The 23,273-nt window shown below is 41.0% G+C and overlaps 1 protein-coding gene across 1 annotated transcript in view; it reads left to right on the top strand.

Moving 5' to 3' along the window:
- Positions 1 to 23,273, top strand: part of LOC111142450 (kelch like family member 14) — a 96,185-nt gene that overhangs the window by 64,572 nt on the left and 8,340 nt on the right. Inside the window, exons 3-4 of the mRNA XM_022495601.1 lie at positions 9,736 to 9,825; positions 17,380 to 17,458. Coding sequence (XP_022351309.1) covers positions 9,736 to 9,825; positions 17,380 to 17,458 — 169 coding nt within the window. The remainder of the gene's footprint in view (positions 1 to 9,735; positions 9,826 to 17,379; positions 17,459 to 23,273) is intronic.

Genomic DNA, 23,273 nt, shown 5'->3' with positions numbered 1-23,273 from the left:
AATACATGTTTGTAAAAGAAATGAATGAACAAATGAGCTGATAGACGAAGAATCCTTAAATGTACCTTTTGCTATCTCATGGGTTTTAATGTGAACCACTAGTGTTCACTGCCCAATATGGAGTTTATGGGATCTACATCAAAAAAACTCTGTGTAAATCCTCATTATATAGACCACACCCATTTCCTTTTCCCTGACCTCAGTGATCTGGGACAACTAGGGGGCCATCATCTAAGAGACTTTAAACTATTTAAGGAACATATTTGCTACCTTGTAAACAGTCCAGCTCCCTTGACCTTTACCAAAGGTTGTATTTTCACAGCTTTAAATAATATGTGCCACTCTGCTACTTCAATTCATTTGAAGAGTTTACTGTTTTTTTAGTGAGGCTTTGTAGGTGCAGAATGAAAGGGGCCATTTCTCACTGCTCCAGAAAGGTAAGAACAGGAAGCTAACAAGGAAGGAAGGGGTTTGTAGGAAGGGGCAAACATCAAAGCACCAGCACGTTTCATCAACCTGTCCCTGCAAACACAACAGTTTATAAAACAGAAAACAAAACACAACACAGAACTAATCATTGGAAGAGATTGTAGTTTTTATTCCCAAAGGCCTTTTACTTTCCAAAAGTAAAAATCAAACCATATTTAACTTCAAACTAACATGCCAGGAAGTCTCCAAAATTAAATAGTTAATATTATAATAACATCATCATAATTTAGGGACATATTAGTGAAAATAATCTAATTAAAATAAAATAAGACTTTGAAAGTCAGTTTTGTTTAAACAGGTAACAAAAGTCCTACTTTAAGTCCCCTTAGGTTTGCTGGCTGTTAGTGCTTCCCTAAGTAAAGTGCTCAGAGCTAAAACTGTAAATCAGCAAGGATTTAATGAAAGCCTTTGACCTTGGCAAATTAGGTCTATAATAGTCCCTAAAGAAATATGTCACAGTTTTTGAGGAACTTTCAAACCTCCTTCGTTTAAAACATATGTATTGTTTACAGGGTGACATCTCTCCTAGAAGTCATAGAATCTGATCTAAGGCACAACTCCCCTTTCTTTCTTTTTTTTTTGAAGATTTTATTTATTTATTTGACAGAGAGAGAGACGGCAAGAGAGGGAACACAAGCAGGGAGAGTGGGAGAGGGAGAAGCAGGCTTCCCTCGGAGCAGGAATCCCAGGACCCCAGGACCCTGGGATCATGACCTGAGCCTAAGGCAGAAGCTTAATGACTGAGCCACCCAGGTGCCCCTCAACTTCCCTCTCTTCCTTCAGTCCCTCCCTCCTTCAGATCTCCTGGAACCCCTCCTATCTTGCACACCTTCCAAAAAGTAAACTCCACAGTCTCTCTTAGCTATCATCCACTTACTCATGCTACTAACATTCACTAATATCTTTTTTTTTTTAGATTTTATTTATTTATTTGAGAGAGACAGTGTGTGAGCAGGAGGAGGAGCAGAGAGGGAGGGAGAAGCAGACTCCCTGCTGAGCAGAGAGCCTAATGTGGGGTTTGATCCCAGGACCTGGAGATCATGGCCTGACCCAAAGGCAGATGCTTGACCAACTGAGCCCCCCAGCTGCTCCAATTCACTAATATTTCTAATTAATGTATTAGGTATAAAAGCTCAAGCTAATGCCCGAGTTTGACCCAGAACTCTGTATTGGGCACCGTGCTAGGCATAAAACTATAGAGATGACACAGTCCAGCCTCAAGGAGCTCACAGATCTCTTACTGGTAACAAACATAAGGCAGGCAACTTTAATATACTGTCATGATTTGGAAAGTGTACAATAAAGGCATGAATTTAGTACCATAGTTACAAGAGAGGAAGTATCAAAGCCATACTCTTTGTCAGGAAAACTCTCCCGTAGATACAATTCTGAACTGTAAGAGAGAAACAGGCTCTCTTGGTTCATGCACAGCATCCAAAACCTACTACACATGCCCTCTTTTCAGATTTATGTATCATGAACTCACTTCAATAATTTTGTCTCCAGTGGGACTCTGGGAACCTGGCTCCGTGTGCTCAGAACAAGTTGGGGACGAGGGAGAAAGTGTTGGTAACCTTTGGGTTAACTCAGAACTTCAGCCAGCTCATCACTGGACTCGGACCATGTAAATTTCTTACAGGGCTTAATTTTCCAGACTAATTGTCCTTAGTGATCAAGTCATCCCCAAATATACAAACTACTACTGGTAGTTTGCAGAGATTGTACAATCCAAATATGACAAAGAAAAGTAGAGCCTTTTCTTTGAATTATTTATTCAACAGTATCTATCCAGCCCCTGCCTCATGTAAAGGGTTTTATTATGCATCTGTTTCTATCGCCAGGGAATCATTGGCCAAGTTGATAGGTCTTTGCAGAAAGAATAAAGGGTAGTATTAAACTAACTAGTAAATTTTTAATTATTTATTTTCTCAATTACACTTGCTATAAAGTTGACTAAATTGTTTTAAAAAATTCCTCTATGGAAAAAAAATTCCTCTATGATCCAATGGCAAGGAATACTCATTCAATATTATTAAAGTGGGGCATCTTTCTTTCAGGTTATATTTGTTTACAACAACATGTAAATGCTATTTGAATTTGCTTCAATGAGTAAATATTTCACAACTATACACTCTAACAACATCATGCTTACAAAATGTCATTTTTATTTTGCCAGTCTAGATAATGCCATAGAAAAGAACACTTCAAAAACAGAAATCACATAATTATAGGTAACATAAATTCTGATATCATGAAATTGGAAATCCCACAGAAAAAATATATAAAAGACAGATTTCGGCGCATGTGGCTGGCTCAGTCACTACAACATGAGACTCTTGATCTCAGGGTTGTAAGCTCAAGCCCCACATGGGATGTAGAGATTGCTTAAAAACAAACTCTTTCAATAAAAAGATAGATTTGAAATTTATGAAAAGATGCTCAACCTTTAGCTTAATTCAATATGGGCCCATTTGTATTTTAACTTGATCCCAATTGCTCACCTACCAAAGATATCACTATAAAAAGGGGTACGGTTTAACAATATCCAACAAAATCTAAAACACAGCCATCCTTTGGCCCAGAAATTTCCCTTAGAGGAATCAGTCCTACAGATGAACTCCCATGTGTGCACGCTGCTTGCCTCCAAGGACACAGCAGAGCACCATTGGTAGCAACAACCTTCCACATATGTCCCTTCTGTCCATCCCTAGCTTTGCTTCCTGATCAGGCATCCATCACCTCCCATCCCAGCCACAGGAGGGGTGCTCTACCTAGTCTCCCTCTTTCCCCTTTCTCCCTCCCCCATCTACAGGAGCCAGAGTAATGGTTTTAAAACAGAGATCGGATTACATCATTCAGCGGCTTAAAACCCCGCCAGGGCCTTTCCATCATGCCAAGAATGGAATCCATTGCACTTACTATGGCCTATGAGGACCCATCTACCCCGCCTCAGCCTCCTGCCTCCTGCCTTCATCCCGTGACGCTTTGGCCTTACTTACCTTCAGAGTCCCAGACACAGAGACCTCTCCGGGCTTCCCAGGCACGCCCAGTTCCCTTGTGCTTCAGGCTCTCTTGGCGTGGACTCCTTGCCCTCATTTTATAATGGTGCCTCCCTCTAGCCCTTCAAGCTCTATCTTAAATGCCATTCCTTGGGCACCCCAGCTAGAGCGATAACCAGGCGCGCACTGTGTATACACAGAATCCCATTTTCTTCCTCCTTACATCATCTATTTTCATTTGGCTGTGTTCCTGTTCATTATGTATTTGTTTACATACTTCCCTCCCCTGTCATGTAAGCTCTATGAGAGCTTAGTTCCCTGCCACATTATCAGCAACCAGAAAAGTGTCTGCCCATAATGAGTGTTGAATAAATGCTTGTTGAATGAATGAAGAATGGAATACATTATACCATCCCCATCAAACAGAACACTGTGCAGCTGTTAAAAAAAAAAAAATGCAGTGGTGGACATTCCAAGTGTTATCTTCTGACCAAGCCTGCACTCTCGCACCTGCCCTGCCCTTGGCCTCCATCTCAGATCTCTCTGTTCCAGTCTTCGTGCCATTCTCGATTCATTCCACGCCTGTGCCTCAAGGCCTTTGTGCTCGTTACTCACACACATCTCCCCTGCATGGTTCCCTGGCTCACCTCGGTCAGCTGGGGAGGACTCAAAAGTCTACTCACAAACGCCTTCCCTAACCACTAGCGACATCCCCCACCCCCGTCACTCTCCGTCTTCTGACCCTGCTGTACTTTTCTTCACTGCACCTGTCATTTGAAACAAAAGTGCCTACTTACTCGTGGACATGTGGACATGCGCACTTCGTGCTTCCCCTGACTGGAACGTTCCTTGATGCTCTTTTCCGCCATGACCTCCCCAGCAGGCGAACGCTGCCTGGCATAGAGTAGCAGCTGAACAAACACTTGACTGGTGGAGAAAGAGGAAGTGAATGCATTCTTGAGCGCAAAAAAGCAAGGTGTGCCCAGAGTATGCCGCTGCCATTTGTGTTAAAGATAATGACTCCTATATATAAGCTCTCTAAAGGGAAATCCAAGATCATGCTAACAGTGATCGCCTCTATGGTTGGAACTGAAAGGCTGAGGGGCAGGGACAGAAGGAAAACATACAGTCCTGCATATCTTGACTTTGAATAAGATTTCATTTTTACCATGGGCATTAATTTTTTTGAAAAAAATTTGGGCGCCTGGGTGGCTCAGTGGGTTAAGCCTCTGCCTTCAGTTTAGGTCATGATCCCAGGGTCCTGGGATGGAGCCCCACATTGGGCTCTCTGCTCAGCAGGGAGCCTGCTTCCTTCTCTCTCTCTGCCTGGCTCTTTGCCTAGTTATGATCTCTGTCTGTCAAATAAATAAACTCTTTTTTTAAAAAAATTTAAGAATTATCTCATATTGGACAGTTTTGCAAGGTTAAGTGTTTGAAGCCAATAGAAAATCAAGGCCCCTCATAGTGTTACAGCCAAATGATAAGCTCTCAACAACCATTTATCTAGCAGACCTGTAAACTTAGCACCACCCTATTCAGTCTCTTCTTTGGATGTTCATGAAAATGTATTGTTAGGAAGGATACTTATACTTTCTGCTGGAAGAGATATATATTCCTTAAGACATATATGGGAGGAAATAGGGTCGTGTGGGTCTCTACCAGGATAAGACCCACATAAATACAATAAGCCTCTGTACCCTTCATATGTCAGGAAAAGCACCTCTATACCCAAGATATTTTGAATCTGCTTACAAGGTCAAAATACGACCTCAGTGTTTTTTGGTTTTGTTTTTGTTTTTTAGATAAAAACTCTCCGCCAATAGACTCTACCCATCCTTAACTGGCTGATTTGTTCAGTGTTTTTCTGACCACTGGCTTCATCAAACAACCATACCTTACTTTGAGAAAACCAACTCTTTATCTGGATTTATTTAAAAAAAATTATAGGAGTGTCCCCTTGCTCTAGTTAAGGATTCTTTTCAATATGAAAATAATAAACTTTTAAAATATGATTCAATACAAAAAAATTACACAGAAATTTTGAGAGCACCATCATTGAACACACAGGTATTCAGTAATTACTTGCTGGTTGGATGAACACACCTATTGAAAATCAGTAGAGTGAAATGGACAAGAGCGTGGGTTGGGATCCAGTTATCCCTGTGTTCAGATTCTCTCTCTGCCGTTCATTAGCTGAGTATGACCTTCAACAAGTGACTTAACCTCTCGATATTCCTTACAGAGATAAAACAAGTGAGTAATGCTTCCTTTGAAGTTAGTTGTATTAAATGAAAGATGTGGGTAAATAAAATCTTGATATATTTTATCACATATTGCATTTTATCGTGTATTATAATATCAGATATGATTTCATTTACGTAATTCCTGCTTGCCTGAATGGAAGCAAATGAATGGCAAGAAAAAAACAAAACTGTTGTTATATTTTTGGAAATACAATACAGAAAACTATACATGAATATAATTACATATTTAATTTCTTCCTATGTATCTATAGCACCGGAACAGTGTCTGGCACATGGTATATGTTCGGTAAATGGTGATTAGCAGAATGAGAAGGAACACAAAATACTCTGAGGATTTGACTCTCCTTTGTCATATCCACGAAGACCAATTTTGTGCATAACATTCTCTAGGACACTTCATTGCACTGGTACAAGGAGGGGTAAAAGACCTTGTGTAATTGAGATTTTTTTTTTTATGGCCTTAAATTTAGGAGAAAACAATGAACAGGTATGTAAGTAAATTATGGCCGCTTGTAACAGTTGCTAACATCTCTTGAGTGTGTGATGATTAGTCATTCTGCTGAGTGAATACTGTGACTTAATATCCTGTCCAAGTTATTTTCATAGTGTTGCTTGCTTCCCACTTTCTTAATTAAAAATACTAAATGTAAATGCTTTATTTAATGTCCCAGACTAGGATAGTATCTCAGGTGTTTGGGGCAGGAAAGGGAAACATGGTACAAATTACTTCCGATTCAGAGACTGAACAAATGTGTTCCCTCAGGTGACGAAAGGTTTTTTTCTTTTTCTTTTTTGGCTCCCCCCGCCCCACTTTTCCTTCTGGCACTTTCAGTTTGTTTAGTAAAGTTTAGAATTCTCACAAAGGGCCTTATAAACACGTGTTATGAGATTTTAAATCTGATTTGAAAGTGCCTCTCTCCTACTCCCTCTGAGTAAAGTGACCTTTTTAAATGGAGGGAAGTGGGTTTAGATGACAGTCATGATAAATGCGGTCATGTTCACTCAATAAAATAAGGCCCAGTGCATTTGAGGATAAATCAGTGAAATGTACAGCCCCACCTGTCTGTCTCCATCATTCATTTCCACTGTCACTTTCACAGTGGCTGATGGATCACAGTTGCTGTAAAATTAGACAGCCTTTAATCTCATTTCATCCTGATTAGCTTCTCTTTACCCTTTCCCTCTAACTCACTGACTGACACGCTAAAAACTCGCACTGGGCTGTATATGAACATGAGTACAAACTTCTCCTCCAATACCCGCCTGTGAGGGCAAGGCAGGCACCCACCTCTCGAGAAATCTGGAAAGGGTCAGGCCTGGATTCCTTGTTATTTAAAAGGTAATCAATACGTGCAGGGCCCAATGCCATTTTAAACAGATGTTTGCTCTCGTTCACTGCCCTATTTATTTTGTTTTGCTTCAGGTTTAATCAGAAGTCAAATTAGGTCTTTTGCAAAACGCAAACATTGATTTAATATAGATTTTTTCTAATAAATTTGGAACGTTACACACTCAGAATAATTTCAAAGAGTTATTTGTGTGTATTTATAGCCTCCTGATTCACGGTAATAATTTTAAAAAGACAATAATTCAGGAATGAGAATACTAAAACACTCAGCCAAAATATACAGTGTATGAGGTTTAAAAACAAGAGCAAAAAATGGGAATGCCTTCAAGTAGCCTTTATACGAGGACTTCAAAAAGCTTCTCTCTTATTTTGAAGTTTCCATGGTTTAGTGCAATAGTTTTCATTTGTTTGCATAAAGCATAACAATAGGAGTAATCAAATGAAAAAGAGGCTTAAGAATAAATCATGTATTATTTCCTTCACTTAATTTCTGCTTGCCTGAGTGGGAGCAAATAAACGGCAAGAACAAAACGCAAGTGTTGTTATATTTTCAGAGATCGCGCTCTATTATCGAACTGGACTTCTAGTTAAAAAGATGGTTTTCCTTATTTATAAAGTTTGGGCACTGAACTGACCAAAAATTCAAATATCGCAAGAGTGGCAGTCGTAACAGAAGTTGGTTACAGCCCATGGCTCCTACGCGCGTCCCGTGAGAATAGAAGCCTGCTGATGACCAACATGCTGGGAGTCTACACTGCCCAGATGATACGACCAAGAACTGGAGTGGCACCGGGCTGTTCCCGACGGACACAGCATCCAGCACATATGAGTGGCCTAGTTTTCTGTTGGCTCTTTGGGAACTGGCATCATCATCTAAACAATGACGATTTTTTTTTTCTTTTGATGTTTGAAACCCATTCCATTTTTGTTGGTCTGCAAACTCAACGCATATTCTGCCCCACTGGATTCTGAGAAACTAGATGGTGTCCCTGCAGAGCTGTATGGTTAAAAGCATTTTCCAAAGAGATACCTTAGGGTAGAGGGACAAAAGGACATCCCCAAGATGACTCCCCAAGTCAGTGACCTAATTAATGGACCATACAAATCCACACCTAGTTTTCCACATTATCACAGAAATCAGGGGTTTCCGTACCAAGGCCTTCTGGCATTATAGACATAAGTTCAAAAGCAATGAATATTCATAGTAAAAAATAAATAACTAATAAAATAACCCAAACTCCTAAAATCCTTTAGTAAGAAGCTTAAATGATCTCATTTGCTCTTCCGGAAGCTGTGTTACAGATTTCAAAGCTATGCCTGTTCCTTATTCGTGGTATTTACATATCTTAGCCAGCATAAGTGCGTTCTGAGAAAAACAAAAGGTAGGAAAAACAAAATGAAATGAGAGATATATATCATCCAAAATAAGTTGGCTATAAGCTAGGCTCTCTGTCTTTCAGCACTGGCAAAAGAGCACAAAGTGAGAGCTGGCCCTGACTCATATTGATTTCTCACTGCACTGGTTTCTTAAGTGCTCTGTTGATCCGTGTCAAGCAATAAGTTCCCTGCCTGAACATGCACATCACCTCCCCATTTGTCCTCACCTAGATTTAAGGTGCCCATATGATGAGCTGAACAAGGACATCATTTTTCCTACTGGTGTCACTGGGTCCAAACCACCACATGTGATATGATAACTAATTCCGTGTGAGTTTACATTTGCCATATGAGACGATAATAGCAGAGGCCAGCGCTGTGCGGCACACGGGCTGACCGGGCTGTCCTGGCCTCCCTGTGCATGTCCCCGAAAGAGAATGTAAATGAAAACAGACAAATGCAGAGAAACCTGGCTTGGGTGGGTTTCTGAAGAACAGGCCCTCCTCGCAGCCACCACATTGGGGCTGGGGAGGGCCGGGGGTGGGGGTGTGTGGGGGGAAGGGCGAGACCAAGGGAATGGATATTTGTGATATTCCTGACAGTTTTTATCTTTGTTCCAGAAGAGCTCCTAAGCAGATAGATAGAAAATGTGTGATTGTGCTGCTAATGACATTGTACAGGAAATTAAGCATATACATTTGGAGAAGGCATTAAATCAGCAGGACCTTAATTTAAAAACTTAAAACTGTATGGAAATTCAGCTTGCTCATTGCTGTGGAATAGAAAGCTCCCGAGCACCCTGAGTCTGTTTCTGGAAAGATTGCCAGCAAACCAAGTCCGGGCAGAGCATCTTCATGGCTCCAAGTGTATGCGGGGTTATTTCTTCCAAGAAATAACCCCCAGCTCTGACCACTTGGGAGGATCGGTCGTTGTTTTAGAATGCAATCCCCGTCATCAGGCAGGTGAGGAGAACTTCAGAATCGAAAGCAGCAAGACAGGTTGTCCTTGACTAATTTGCCGGATAACATTATGTAAAATTAGTCAAAAGGGGTTGGGTTTGAAATTGCCGGGAACACACACGGCTGAGTCCCTGTGGATGGGTGGGTTCCCCGCTCTGCTGCTTATGCTCTCGTCTTCCTTCCGACTTACTCTCACATTCTGTGCCCTTTGGTGGAAGCAAATAACTAGGGTGCCAAGGTATCCAGTCATAAGATGGAGAATTTCATGCGTCTTTTTCTCCCCTCCCCCCCAATTCCAGTTATGCCGTACAACAGTGCCCACCACTGCGTTGTGGAGGTAGAAAACTTCTTGTTTGTGCTGGGTGGAGAGGACCAGTGGAACCCCAACGGTAACTATTGAACTCAACAAGTATGTGTGTTGTGGAAGACGCCGGTAGCAGCCCGTTTCGCAATTACTGTGGAAAATATCTTTCTGTGCACAGGGACAAATGAAACAGTCGGTAAATTGGGCTGACAATTGGAGGGAGGGTCAACCATTGAGCCGGCAGAGGACACACGCAGCAGAGCATTCGCTCATTGACTGTCTGGGGATTTGGCTTCGCAGTGACGCCCCGGCCCCTCTCCTTATCCATCCCCTGAGGAACGCCACGAGCATTAAGCACAGACTCCCCAGAGGCAGGTAGCAAGCTGCAGCTATTAAGAATTCTCACCACCTTCTCCACCACTTTTCTCCCGTTTTATCAGTACAGTAAGGCAGTTTCCATAAATTAGCTTTATCTGCGGTCATAACGCCTAACCCCAGCTCAAGTTCTTTGGCCTTGGGGTGGCTGCACCTGGTGCGAGGGCCCCTTTCAAAGACCATCCACCATCCTCCCCGTTCACGGGATTACTTCATAAATTTATCACAAAGAGAAACTGAACATTTTAACACACTTCCCAAGCCAACACAGGGAGAGCACTGTGCCTTGCAGAATTCACAAAATTATCGAGATATTTTTGGAACGCCTGCGCGTGAAGGAGGAGTCGCGGTTGTAGCCTTCTGTGTAACAGAGATCATTATGGCCGAGAAACCATAAAACAGCTTGCAGGTACACATTTTTACTCTAAAACCCCCAGAACATCCAAGCGAAATTACATATACTGCATATATTTTATTGTGAATGCTCTCTTTCAGCATCTGCACTAAGGCAAATTATAGAAAATTGTTACATCTGTTCACTCTAGAAAATCTTCAAGGAAAACAACCCAGGCCACCCTCTAGGAACATTTCTTTGAGGAGAGCAGGACGTTCTTTCTCAAAACCTGCCGCTGTGTTGGTTCCTCTCTTCAGCGTTCCAAAGGGGACAATTCCTGAGCTTTGTGAGAAACAGGTTTAGAACAGGAACAAAAGGGATATTTAATATCTCTCCTCTAACTTATCTTTGCAGTGACAGACTTGACGTGTCCCCAGAAAAAGCTGGCAGATGTGCAATCCGCTGTAAACTCCCCATTTACTGTTTAACCTGTTCTCCCTTCCTCAAATCGCTGAAGTGATCTGAATTGAATAGAACCTTTGTAAGTGAACAGTGCACAGCCATCAGGTTTATCTAAGCAAAAAATCTGCGGAACAGTCTTTCTGAAGGCCAGCTTAAAACTATCACGTGACAAGAGAAGGCTGCCAAGTCCTGTTTCTGGGGACGATACCCTCTTCGCCGGCCTCCTGTCCCAGGTGGAGCAGGTCTCTGTTAAAATGTCCGTATCGGTGCGACCACTTGGTGTTCACAAAACACTATGAACTTCCCATTCCTCTGAGACAGATCTTTTCAGTGGCACAGAAAACCTGCTCCCGGGGTTATGCCCCCTCCTCCTCAAAAGAACCTACATCTGCTTACTGTCCCGCATCTTCTCTACCAGAGCTGAGAGATTGAGTGGGGCAGGGTGGGTAGGGGAGGGCATAATGGACATAGTCCTTCCTCTGGTCTAGAGAGTCTAGGTTTTAGCTCCAGACTAATTCAGACTTCCATAAAACTATGCCATTGGACCTCACCCATCTGCCTTTCTCCACTCCTGAGAGGAACAGGAATTCCGTTGAAAGCCCTCAATGAATATGCTGCCACAAAAGACTATAGAAAACAGTGTTGCCTTCATGGCAGGGACACCTGTCACTGTCACTACGCAGTGTGCCCTGTGTGAAGAGCTAGGTGACAAGTTCTTGCCAGACTGTAGCACTGAGGCATTGTGTGCTTTGGACAGTTGCCACTAATGCATTCGTGTGATTAACGTGTCTCTCTTCTTTCGCGTTAGCCACTAGGAGGCTCAGAATTGAATTTTTAGTAAAACTTCAGTTTTACGTTTACTCTCAATCTGGGGCTGGCAGCTAGCTCTTTTTCTGTTAGACCCCCTTGTGGAGCTGTGGGAGTCCTAGCTGCAAAGCTGAGTCACTCTATTCTGTCCCTGATGTGTCTGGCACGTGAAGTCATTTGCTTAGATCTGGGCCAATGTTGAGGAACCACTGATGTGGCTCTCCTAAACAGAGGAGAACTGGTCGCGTGAGGAGGCAAGCAGACCAGTCTTCTGTCATTGGCTGAGGCCTTCCTCCAGGTCAGGGGGAGGGTGGGCAGAGATATGGCCTGTACAGCTGAGAGCGATTCCCCAGAAAGGGAGCAGCTATGACAGTGAGCGACCTGGGGAGCACAGCATCGGTCTGGTAGAGGTATCGGGGCTTGGTACCAAACACACCTCTACCACGGTCTTTTAGACATTTTCCTTGTAGCTTCATATTCCAACCATCTGGTCAACTATTACACACACACACACACACACACACACACACGCACACGCACACATACACACACCCCTTTTTCTTTCTTACCATGAACAGTAGTAGTTACTGAACACTATTTGCTAAGCACTCATCTGCATATTTTACTTAATCCTCCCAACCATCCTGGGAGGCCTGTTGCATGATTGTTCTAGTTTTGCTATGAGGAGTCTGAGCCTGAAGAGGTGACAGAACTTGCCAGGACACACAACTTGCACCAAGATGGGCTGATTCCGAACTAGGTCTGTCTGCCCCCATCTTCAACCATTGTATAACATTTCCCTCTCAGGCAGACATAATGTACTTTGTTAGATACTAAATAACAGTCATGTTTTTGCCTTTGATGTTGTAGAAATTGAGTCAGTATTGTATCACAGTGGAAAGTGGCTCTTATTCCCAAAGAACTCCTTATCACTTCTCATTTAGAAAACCATGCAGGGACTCAGTCATCTCAAAAATACGGGATTTTCGTATTATAATACCTTATGCAATTAAAAAGTAAGCAGCTAATACCAAAACTTATAAAGAACAGCAATCCTATGATAATATATAACTTTAATTTCATTGCTACCAGGGAGGAAAATTTTTAAAAACGTGAATTCAAATGCTTTGGATATGTCAGTTCCAAAAACAAAATCTTAAGTTAAACTTCAGTTCTTAGAAAATGATGCCTGAGATGCATGTCTTTGAATGAAATACAATATTGTAAATTTTAATACATGCTCATAAACCATGTATGTACTCATAAAATACAAATATAATCTCAGTTATCTATTATCCTGATTATAAAACCAAAATTTGAAATCACAAAACATATTACTTACTGGAAATTTAAACAGGATACTCTGTTTTTCTAGTCAGCTATAGATATTAAATCCTATTAACTCCCTTCATGTCATTAGTGATAGGAATGCATTATAATTTTCTAATACATATGCATATATTCTGTCAGTGCCCCAGCTTACAGAAAACCGATTTACATTTGTCCCTTACTGATGGTCATGATTGACTCCCCAAAACACTGCTTGGAGGAGACTTCCTTTCCTTCCCCTTTCTTCCCTTCACCACTGACTGAAAACTGCCACCCCACACTCCACTTACCTATCAGCTGAGGGACAGTCAACAGCGGTGTCTGGTGATAGGGCATCATCACACAAAGAGGAGAAATTGGGGAAGAGTTAGGAAAGAAATGGAAAAGATCAGAAGAAATTAAAGGAGTAGAGTTCCCTCACTCCACCAACACTCATTTCTTCTGATGTTCATTATCTCCTCCACATATCCTTTGCCAACTCCAGAATGCCTCCCTTCTTTTTCTCTCCTCAGTCCTCCATCCTCACTCCTCTTTCATACCACTGATCCTGCCCCCTGGAAATTCTTTCTTCATCTTCTATCCATATCACACCAGGCCCTGGTTTAGCCTTTTCTCTGAGTGAAGGCCACTACCAATACAACCAAAGCAAACATTGCTCATCTCTACCAGAAGGCACTCTGTCCCATTCCTGAATGGAGGCATATGTCTTCCTCCACACGGAAATTCTAAACCAGACTTCACAGAGAAACACTTGTATGTCTGGCGGGTATGCTCTACATTCCTATAAACAACATTTATCTTCCAGTGCTTTGGGGAATTAACCTTGGAGCCTATCAAGAATATTTTTTTTTCTAGAGTGAAATGTTTGCACATTCTACAAAAACTCCATTATAAACCAACTCTAGGTGTAATCCTTCCTTAAGCTGGAGGCTACCTTTGTGGAATCCAAGTCTTTTGGGTCATTCTCACTCTTGGAACTCTTAAACCCCCAAATGAAATGTAACTTACCACCCAATCACACCACCCAGACCTTTTCACAAGGTCCTTGGAACTCATGATATCACATCCACAAAATCCCCAGAATCCTTGAACTCTCTCCTGAATGGTCACTTCCATTCTCTTTTAGTCGAAACCTGGCAATCTTCTGAGAGTACTGTATTCCCAGCCACTCCCTCTAAAGGGCACTGGGTTCTGCCCTGCCATTTGACCCAAAACTTCTTATTGGAGGCAGGTAGCTTTATATTACCTCTTTATTGTCACTCCCACAACCTTATAACCCACCACTTTAAAGGATGTCTTCAGGTTTTACCACCCACTGCCCCTTCACGTGGCAGCTACTACTCATCCTGGACATGACACTTCCTTCACTCTATCCTACCACTTTCTCACTGTCCATCTTCCTCTGATGTCCTTACTTCCTTCCTCAGTAGCTTTATTTTGCTCACCCACAATCACGTTAGCACATATACCTGCAGCCCTTGGCATCCATCTCTCCTTCCAAAATGCCTGCCTGGTAAAGCCCTGGCCAGGACTTAAACCCAACACTCTTCGCCCCCGTCCCTGTACCTGAATGACTAAATGTGGATGGAGAAAACTGCACAGGCGTACCGGCTTACTGATGAACCATACTGGCTACTAGCCAACCACACTAAATTTCCCTGGTCAGTATACTCTCCTGCCCTCTAAGTTAGCCATCTCATGTTTTCTTTCTCCTCAAATGCCTCTTTCTCCAAAACCTCCCTCCTCACTCTCAGCTGATGGCCTTGCTTCATAGTTCGTTGAGAATAGAAGCAATCAGAAGATAAAATCTTCATCTTGCCCTGACTGAGTCCAGTGCCAGTTATCCTGTTGCTACCCATGTATTTTTTCTTCCCTCTTATTGATTCTGCTCCAACCTAAGTCCTACGTATCATTCTCTCTGGCCTGTTCAAGGACTTTCCAGTACTTCTGGACTTAAAAACACAACTAAACTACCCAACAAAACCTTCTCTTGATGCTGCATCCTCCAACTATCATCTTCTCCTTTTTACACCCAAAGTCCTAAGAAGCATTGCCTTCCTCTTGCATCTGTTTTCTTAGATCTTAGTCTCTCTTGAGGAGTATCCTATGTGTCCACTGAATCAACACATGTCAAGGCCACCACCAGCCTCCATGTTGCCAAATCCTATGGTCGATTTTCAGTTGTTCATTCGTCTCTTTGAAGCACTCTTCGACATATCTTCCAAAATATCATACTTTTCCTCCTATCTCTGACAATTCCTTTCTTTTGCTGGTTTTTCTTTTTGTATTCTAGGGTTCAATCCCAGGACCCATTATCTTCCATGCCCATACCTTCTGCTTAAAGGGTTTCATTTTGCTCTATGATTTTAAATAATTTCTCTAGACCAATGACTGAAGTTTGTATCGGCAGCCTCACCTAGCCAGTGGCCTACCACACTTCCACTTTGAGATCCTATTGGCCTCTCAAGGTTAAGTCCAAAACAGAACTAATGGTTTCTCTTCCCAACCCCCACACTGCTCTTGCCTGGTCTTCCCTACTTCAGTAAATTTCATGACCTTCCATCTGGTTACTCAGGCTAAAAATCTGGCAGCCATCCTTAATTACTTACTTTTTCTCATACCAATATTTGGAATATTGGAAATGGAATATGGAATTTGGAATATTGGATATTGGCTGTGCCCATATAATAGATCCCGAACTTGGCCATATCTGCAGTCTCCACCTACACTCAAGCCACCATCAGCTCTTCCCTTGACTGTTATAATGGCTTCCTGACAGCTTCCCTGCTCCCAGAGTGGCCCCTCTATAGTCTGTTCTTCACATAATAGCCAGAGTGATCTAAGAAAGAAATTAGGCCATGGTCCTCATTTGCTCAGAACCTTCCAGTGGCTTCCTACTGTTCTTATAACAGAAGGCATAACCCTATACCAGTCCTCAAGGTACACTGTATTTGGACCTTGTTATGCCTCTGATGTCTGTCCAAGTCACCCCCGCATTTTGCTGGTTTTGAACTCATGGCCAACCCCAGGGACTTTCTACTCACCTGGCCCACTATGTGAGAGACTTATTCTGCAGATAACTTGCATGGCTGGCAGAAGACATCTCTGGAAAGGAATGATTCTTTTTAAACTAGCCTCCCCCATCAATCCCTGCTTTTCTTTATAGCATTCACCTCTGCTTGAAAATATATATTTCTTTATTCATTTACAAGAACAGGGACTTTTCCTTTCTTGTTTACCAATATATTCTCAGAACCTAGAACACATAAGACATATAATAAATAATCAGTATATTTATGTAATTAGTAATTATGTTGGATATACATGCCTGTGTGAGCATGTACACACACACACACACGCACACACATTCCTATCTGTTTACTCCTGTGGTAGAGCTTGGTACCTGTATTTCCGTGTTTAATTACACATGTAAGAACAAAAGCAGACTTTCAGAGTTAAAACTTCAAGTGCTTTAGATGACTGTCATCGCAGGTGCTACACAGAAAATGCTTCCATTTCTTGCTTTGGTGTCAATCTGTGTGAAAAATAAAATTCATTTTAATGCCTTGGAGGCATCGCCATGCTTCTGAGGCTCAACAGAGGGGATAAGCTGGTTCACCAACTCTGAGGATTCCTGTTTCCCATTTCACACATGTACCTGCAACTGTGCTTCCCTCAAACTCACGTGACGTGCACAAGCTAAACCTGATTTCCTAAAACAAACTCTTATTACGCTGATCGCTGTTATTTCCATAGGGAGAGAGTTGACTCAACCACTGCTAGGTTCTTGGATCATTAAAAAAGGGGGGGGGGCTCTCACCAGAGATAGCACACAAAGCAGTCTCTGGGACTGATTATTTACAGACAATAACTTCATGTTTTTAAAGCCAAAAAATACCAAACCCAGAAATTTGTCCTCTAACTTTGTGGTAAAATTGGTTTGATAAACATACTTGCTTTTATTCTCATGGTTGATTTAGTTTTATTCTGACTCCTTCCAAAACAGGAACAAAAGGAAGGAAGGAAAGAAGGAAAGGAAGGGAAGGGAAGGAAAAAGGAAAGGACAGGACCGGAAAGGAAAAGAAAATAAAGGAAAAAAGGGAGATGAAAGGAAAGTAAAAATGGAGAGCAAGAGAAGAAAAAAAGGAAAAATAGTTGAGGGGCACATTTATTTTTCCACTGACATACTGCTTCTCAGACTGTGTTAGAGAGTCCCGCCAACCTAATTCATCTGGTGTGACACCTGAGAACAGAGACATCTTATAAACACTATTAAATGTACAAAACAACAAAGGAATCTAAGTTTTAAATGTCTCAAATATATTTTTACAGGAAAACACAGTACAAATTTTGTCAGCCGATATGATCCGCGATTTAATAGCTGGATACAACTTCCACCCATGCAAGAAAGGTAAGTGTTTATTTCTTATGTCTGAAACATTTGTGGCTGCTTTACAGGAAGTATGGATGTTGAATGATTTTCTTTGGTAAATTATGCTAAACAGAGCCAATGAAAGACATATGAGTCAAAATGCAAATTTTGGCCTGGCCAATTTGGAATAACTACTTCGTTAACTCAATGGAGAAAACAATCAAATAAGTCAATCATTGGTTCCAATGGAAGGAGAAAAAAATTGTATGACTTGTCTTCTATTACTACATTGCTTTGGATTTTTGGCAAGTGGAGCTAAAATTGCATCTCCTCTCCCACTTTTCTCAGTGATAATATACTTAATTCTATAAATGAAATCTAGAACGCCATTCTTACAATGGTATCCATTTTCATGCAGAAATTGCAGTATGAAATTTTCTGTTCTCACTAACTCAAATCCTTGACATTTGCCTTCTCAACTATCCTCCCATCATACATTCAAGAACAGGTCCTTTGCTAGCTTTAAAAAAAAAAAAAAAAAAAAAAAAAAAGCTTTTTTGTAAGTTGTCATCTTTTTTTTTTTTTCCCTGATATTTGGTGTTTATCTCACCCCAGTCTCCTGGCTGCCAAGGGACAAGTGGCTACTACTTTCATACAGTTTGCCTCTGCAGCTGTTACCTACGTGCAGCCGCATCTTAACATGCACATGCAAACTCCCATGCTACATTTTGTGCACTCAGGGCGCCCGGATGGCTCAGTCAGTTAAGCATCTGCCTTTGGCTCAAGTCATGACCCCAGTGTCCTGGAATCGAGTGCCGCATTGGACTCCCTAAGCAGGGATTCCCCCTTCTCCCTCTCCCTCTGCCATTTCCCCCGTCACCCCCCCAACAAACCCCCACTTGTGCTCTCTGGCTCCCTCTGTCTGTCAAATAAATAAAATCTTTAAAAAATAATAAATTTTGAGCATTCGATTCTTTTCAGATAATACTTCAGCATCCTCTCGAGCAACATATCCAACATAATAGCCATAAGCTACAACCTATTTCTTCTTCTCAAATGAATTATTTAAGAAATAATATTCTTTCCTGTTTCACTCATGACTCTTCATCTTTAACATCATTTTTATAAACATTCAGTTAGATTACACTAAGATCAACTTAGAGCCTTAATATTAAATTCCAAGTGAACAGAAAGTTTTCAGGTAATATCATTTATTCAAAAACGTGCATCATTGCAGGAAGACAGTATCCATCAATGCTAGGAGAAAACTCTGTATATTAAAGCCATCTTTAATATGTACCCTATACATAGGAGATGATGAGGCACAAGATAAGGACCACGACACTTTTAGGAACGTGTACTTCAAAGGTACCTCAAGAAACGATCCAAAGTCAGTTAATATCCTGACAAACTTCTCCGCCCCCCTTTTGTGCATACACGCACGCGTGGAAGCCTCCTGATGTGTTTCTCCAGGGCGCCTTGTTTCTCTCCCTTTGGGCTTATCTCTTCATGGCTCGGATTGTGGCTGCATCATTTTACCCTTTAATCAAAACCATTCCAAGAAGTTTTATTTAAAAAAAATATTTTTAAAATAAATATCCACAATATGTTTGAAATGGCAGCATCTCCTCATCACGGTCCCCTTTGCTGGGGGCTGGCTGCGCACCACGATAATTAACCTTCACGCCTTGGGTTTGGGAGGCATAACTCACGTCGCGGTCAATTATCTCACTGTAGAGCCCCTAAGGACGAGAAGTATTGCTGCAAAACCTAATTAGTAATTTTTTTAAATGTGTATTGTTTACTTGATATTCTATAATGACTTCCTCTGAGGCACTATGGCCTATCATGGCAGGGTCCTACTTAGACAATTTTTAGCAGCTCATTGACCTGATAGAAAGACCTGCCATGGTCTGTCGGCGCCCGGCAGCCACCGTTGACAGGATGGACTGTTTAACGTTTCTTTCTAAGTCATTATGGTATATCATGTCAGGTCCCTAGTAAGAGAAGTTTTTTTTTAGATCTCGAACAATCAACCCGATAGACCAAATAAAGAGTCCTTATAGAGCTGAGTGGGGAGAGGCAGATTTCACAAATGCCCAGTCAATCTTCTAGCTCCAGATCTTCTATGGGTTGATTGATCCAGGCAGCAATCCATAACTTCAAAGGAAAATTTTCTGTCATTACCAAGCCTCCATTCTAAGTAGCAAGTAAAATCAGTGACTGGCATGGCTTAATTGTGATTAAACAAAAAAGAAGAAAATACATGAGACACCCTTTAGATTAAAAAAAAAAAAGTTTCTTGAAACATTCAAATGAGTTAATTCTGCATTGTATAGATCATGAATCAGGCTCACCAGACATTCCACCACCTCCCTCCTTCCTTTAGTTGCTACCAAATGGATGAGAAGTAGTTATGCTGAGAAATTACCAAACTGAGAATAATAGAAACATGTTGAAAACCGCCTCTGGGGTAACCTACTCTTAGAGCTGACTGGACAGACTCTTAGGATAGCTCACCTAATCAGAGCTTCCCAAAGAGTGCTGTAATAAAATAGCAGAATATGCCCCACCCACCTAGTTCAGCCAGGAAATGGGCACACTGCCTCTAGGTTTACTCAATGAACTCACAAACTGCATCCCTGCTACATACGAAATGATTGCAGGAAAATATACGTTTAAATGTAATGCTACTGAGTTGTTTCAGTCTCAGATATAGGATTTGATTCCTCCCTGAAAAGGGGTTAAATGTTGAGACTAGGATCAATGGAAATGTTTGGCAACTTTTTTTCCAGTAAAAATAGACATTTTAGGTATCACTCATATGGAGACCATATCTCCTAGCTAGTGCAGAAAAAAGAAAAAAAAGAAGAAGAAAAAGAAAAAGCACTTTGGAGAGCACCAACAACAAAGTTTATATTTCATAGAGTAAGAGAAAAGCTAGAAGCAAATACATAAAACATTGTTTCCAAATTCAAATATTTTGTTTCTAGAAGCCTTAAAAGGAACAACATGAGACAATATTTTGTTTGAAAAATCTGTTGCCCTCTTTAACCTGATGGTGAAAGTCAAGAACTTAAACTGAGCTAAGGTTATAGTAATTCAGTCTCATTCTTTAGGATATAAACTGACCACCCTAAGGGGTGAGAAAGAACTAGTAAAGACCTCAACAATATGCAAGGTTCAAAGTATGTTTGTAGAAGTTGCTGGGAGGTTGCTGTCTTTTTTTAACTTATCACAATGCACTGAATTTTGCCTCTGGTGTTGGAGAAGGAGGAGCTGGAGGAGAGAGAGAGATGAACAATTTGAAATACACATAGTGTAATCCCATTTAAAAATCTTCAGTAATCTGGAGTTTACTTAAAAAAAAAAAAAAAAAAAAAAAATAGCCTAATCCTGTGTTCTTTATGTGGGGAGGAGGGTCAGGGAGCACTCCCAAGAGAGACCTGGTATGGTAAAATTTTAGCCTGGAGCAAATATTTGCAGTTGCTGACAGACCATGAACTAACTATCCAGGGCTCCTATAATGCATTTCGTGAATTCTCACTTTGGGCATGCAAGGGAGTACGTCAGAGGCTCAGAATCTTCACCATTGGAATTTCTACATAAAAATGCACTTTTAGTCAGGAAGTGAAACCGACTGATTTTTTTTTCCCCATTTAGATCCTAACAGTGACACTGTGTGGATAAAGTTAGGAGTACACACGAAGCATCAAATTAAGAAAATCTTGGCTAAAAAGAGAGCAAGTTCTGACAGGCTCACTCAGTATCACTGAGGAAGGAAGGAACCAGGACAAAGTGAGAGAACAGAAATTTAGACTGGATGAAAGGAATTCACACTACCACGAAGAGATCTTGCTCTTATTCTCCATTATCTAAACTTATTTAATGGAGGGTTTTCAACGCTTGTCATGACTAACAGGCATTTTCTCTTCTAGACCAGTATATGGCACATAGAAGAACGCAACACCTTACAGCCCACATAGTACAAATTATCTAAAGGTGGTTAAATTAGTAAAATTATTATTAGTAAAATTATTTCAGTAAAATTATTTCAGAGGCTCTAAGCCCTGTTAGAGAATCCTCATATGGAAGAGGGATACTGACATACTGTTGTATCCACGCTGCAAAGAAATATCTGTGTTCCTTCAGTCTATTCCTGTATTCATGTCAGTCTTTCCAAAGAAACATTTTAACTGAGAAGGTAAAAGCAGGTGTAGGACAGCTGTGACCTAACATATTCAATGAGAGCACAACTGAAGTCTAGTCAGAGAAATAGAAAGAAGCAATGAACATCCGTGGGCACTTAATTTTGCAACTGTTTTGAACCTAATATTTATAACCTACTATTATATTTAACCTAATATTATATTTAAATGGGTTTTTACTTTTCTGTAGTAGGAAATCTCAACATTTTTAAATCAATGATTGCTCTGATAGTCCAATTAAAAACTTCCTCCAGGGGCACCTGGGTGGCTCAGTGGGTTAAAGCCTCTGCCTTCGGCTCAGGTCATGATCCCAGGGTCCTGGGATCGAGCCCCGCATCAGGCTCTCTGCTCAGCGGGGAGCCTGCTTCCTGCTCTCTCTCTCTCTGCCTGCCTCTCCACCTACTGTGATCTTTGTCTGTCAAATAAATAAATAAAATCTTAAAAAAAAAAAAAAAAAACTTCCTCCAAATACCTTTCTCCAGACTTATATGTGGAATCTTAAAAAAAAAAAAAAAAAAAAAAGAAAAAATTACGGAAACAGAATGAATGGGGGTTGCTAGGGACTAGGGAATGAGGGAAATGAGGAGAGGTTGGTCAAAAGGTACGCACTTTCAGTTATAAGATTAAAAAGTTCCAAGTATCTAATGAATAGCATGATGATTATAGTTGCTATTGTAGTGTATACTTGAAATTTGCTAAGAGGGCAGATCTTAAGTGTTCTCAAAAAAAAAAAAAAAAAAGTAGCTATGTGACATGGTGGAGGTGATGGTGGATGGGTTAATTCATTTAATGGTGGGAACCCTTCCACAATGTATGCATAGATCCAATCACTGCAGTGTAACTTTAAACACGTTACAATTTTATTTGTCAATTATCCCTCAGTAAAGCTGGAAAAAATAAAACAAAACTGAATCCATCACCCTCTATAAAATATACCATTACCCATATAGTAATAAACCACCTATACAAACATAAAAGAATTTAATAAATGTCACTAGGAAATGTTCCCTTGCAAACATCTTGATGGCTGATTTTTTTTTTTTTTTTTTTGGCTGATTTTTTAAAAACTTGTTTATCTGGGTAATGTTAACTGATGGTTCCAAAGCATTAACAAAATGCGGGATCCTATGATGGCACTTTACATATGGACTTGCCAATAACCCTGTACGGAAGGTACCGTTAACAGCCCCCTGTTACAGAGGAGCAATCTGAGGTCGAGAGGGGCTGAGTCACATGTCAAAGGTTACCCATCCCATAAATCACGTAGCCAGGCAACCTCTTCCAGAGACTAAATTGTTAATCGAGATGCTGTTTACTGCTTCCCAGAGGCTTTGGCACTTTGTAAACACAAGTAAGAGAATCTCCCGATAGAAACCTCTAGGACTCTTGATCTTACTACTCCCATTGCCCGAGAGTCTTGGCACTAATTTTTATGAAGACTATACATTCATCAAACAAATTATATTCTCTGAGGGGCTTGGCACTTAAACACTGTACTTATTCAGTATTGGACCTCATGTTATCCCCATAAAGTATATTCCAGTAGCAGCAATGAGATAAAAGCAGCAAAGTGTCCAGGACTTGCTCAACATATCAACCTAGTCATCCTAACACCAAATTTTTTAGTCCCCTGTTCTCCCTCCGCT

This window comes from Enhydra lutris, unplaced genomic scaffold (assembly GCF_002288905.1).
Source record: "Enhydra lutris kenyoni isolate GAN:26980312 unplaced genomic scaffold, ASM228890v2 scaffoldscaffold8, whole genome shotgun sequence".
In the NCBI taxonomy this organism is placed as follows: domain Eukaryota; kingdom Metazoa; phylum Chordata; class Mammalia; order Carnivora; family Mustelidae; genus Enhydra; species Enhydra lutris.
This window is presented reverse-complemented; position numbering and strand designations above follow the sequence as displayed.